Source organism: Gastrolobium bilobum, unplaced genomic scaffold, assembly GCF_033153095.1.
Source record: "Gastrolobium bilobum isolate Gb01-03AN ecotype WA unplaced genomic scaffold, APGP_CSIRO_Gbil_v1 utg6312, whole genome shotgun sequence".
NCBI classification, from domain to species: domain Eukaryota; kingdom Viridiplantae; phylum Streptophyta; class Magnoliopsida; order Fabales; family Fabaceae; genus Gastrolobium; species Gastrolobium bilobum.
Genome location: NW_026896234.1, coordinates 37,578 through 39,426, shown reverse-complemented (window position 1 = coordinate 39,426; position 1,849 = coordinate 37,578). Strand labels below are relative to the sequence as shown.

Here is a 1,849-nt window from a genome sequence, read left to right as displayed (position 1 = left end):
AGACCTTATAATTTTAATTTCTTCAATCTTCATTTATTATCCAATACATAATAAATATATATCACCCGCATATCCAAGCTAACCAAAGTCACTAATACCATATACTTTTTCTTCTTCCGAAACCTTGGAAAAGGTCCTTATTAATTCACCCTTACCATCTCTCTCATTTTCCGTGTGTTGACTTTATCGTTTAGAACAACATCTATAAAAATTCGTACTTTCTCTACCCAAATTTCATGACACAATTAAATGCGCCTCTAACAACTAAATGCTCAACTTTTGTATACTCTTCAGCTTTCTAGCTAATATTCAAGGTACTCATATATTCATTCATTCTATTCAAATTCTTCCTGTGTTGAATAATTAGAATTTTCAAGCCATTACACTCTTTTAGTAGATTTGGTCCTTTCAGATATGGATGAAATTGAGGTTCCTCCTCATTTCCTATGTCCCATTTCCCTACAACTTATGAGAGACCCTGTCACCGTTTGCACAGGAATCACTTACGATAGAGAAAACATAGAGAGATGGTTATTTTCATGCAAGAACAAAACATGCCCTGTTACTAAATTGTCTCTGTTAGACACTGATCTTACCCCAAACCACACTCTACGCCGTTTGATCCAAGCTTGGTGCACCCTTAATGCATCTCTTGGAGTTGAACGCATTCCAACTCCAAAGCCACCCATTGATAGAACTCAAATTGTCAAAATCCTCGCAGAAGCAAAAAAGTTCCCAGACAAGCAACTCGAATGCATTAGAAGGCTTAGATCTATTGTTTTTGAGGGTGAAAGGAACAAAAACTGTTTGGAATCTGCAGGAGCAATTGACTTCTTGGCTTCAACCATGAAGAATATACAAGAAGATTCAACTGTTCTAAGTGAAGCAGCTATTGAAGTCTTGTTTCATCTAAACCCTTCTGAAGCTCAGCTTAAGAATCTGATAAACAATGAGGGCATTCAATTTATTGAGTCTTTGTTTCAAGTTTTGAGGCTTGGGAACTACCAATCTAGAGCTTATGCAACAATGCTATTGAAGTCAGCATTTGAGGTAGCTGATCCAATCCAATTGATCAATGTCAAAACCGTATTGTTTGTGGAAATAATGAGGGTGCTACGTGATCATATTTCACAGAAGGCTACAAAGGCTGCATTGAAGCTTATTGTGGAGCTTTGTCCATGGAGAAGAAACAGAATCAAAGCAGTTGAGGGTGGCACAGTTTCAGTCCTCATTGAGCTTCTTCTTGATGCTACAGAAAGAAGAACATGTGAACTCATGCTAATAGCTTTGGATCAACTTTGTGGTTGTGCAGAAGGGAGAGCAGAGTTGTTGAATCATGGGGCAGGAGTGGCCATTGTGTCTAAGAAAATTCTAAGGATTTCTCATGTGGCAAGTGATAGAGGTGTTAGAATTTTGTCCTCTATTTGTAGGTATTCTGCAAATTCTAGAGTCCTTCATGAAATGTTGCAAGTTGGGGCTGTGTCAAAGTTATGTTTGGTGCTTCAAGTGGATAGCAGTTTCAAGACAAAGGAGAGGGCCAAGGAGATACTCAAATTGCACTCCTCGGTTTGGAAGAATTCCCCATGTATTCCTGTACCTTTGCTATCATCCTATCCATGATCTAATTTGGTCATGATTCTTAAGTTTTTTTTTTTTTTTTTTTTAATACATGCATTTGGTGAAAGTGTCTGGTGCTAGAGATAACATTTCCCACACGATTTATTTTGGAATTATACAAATCAATCTTACAGTTATGAAGGGAAAAAAAAAATCCTCATATAATTTTTTGTAAAACAATATTCTGATCTAAACTAGAGTGCTAATAACTACACGAATCTTTTCTGGGCTT

At 36.9% G+C, this 1,849-nt stretch overlaps 1 protein-coding gene across 1 annotated transcript; it reads left to right on the top strand.

Annotated features, from left to right (window-relative positions):
- Positions 1-414: 414 nt before the first annotated feature.
- On the top strand, positions 415-1,620 carry LOC133298411 (E3 ubiquitin-protein ligase PUB23-like). Its single transcript, XM_061497684.1, has one exon. It carries the CDS (start codon positions 415-417, stop codon positions 1,618-1,620), a length of 1,206 nt encoding a protein of 401 aa, XP_061353668.1.
- Positions 1,621-1,849: the final 229 nt, after the last annotated feature.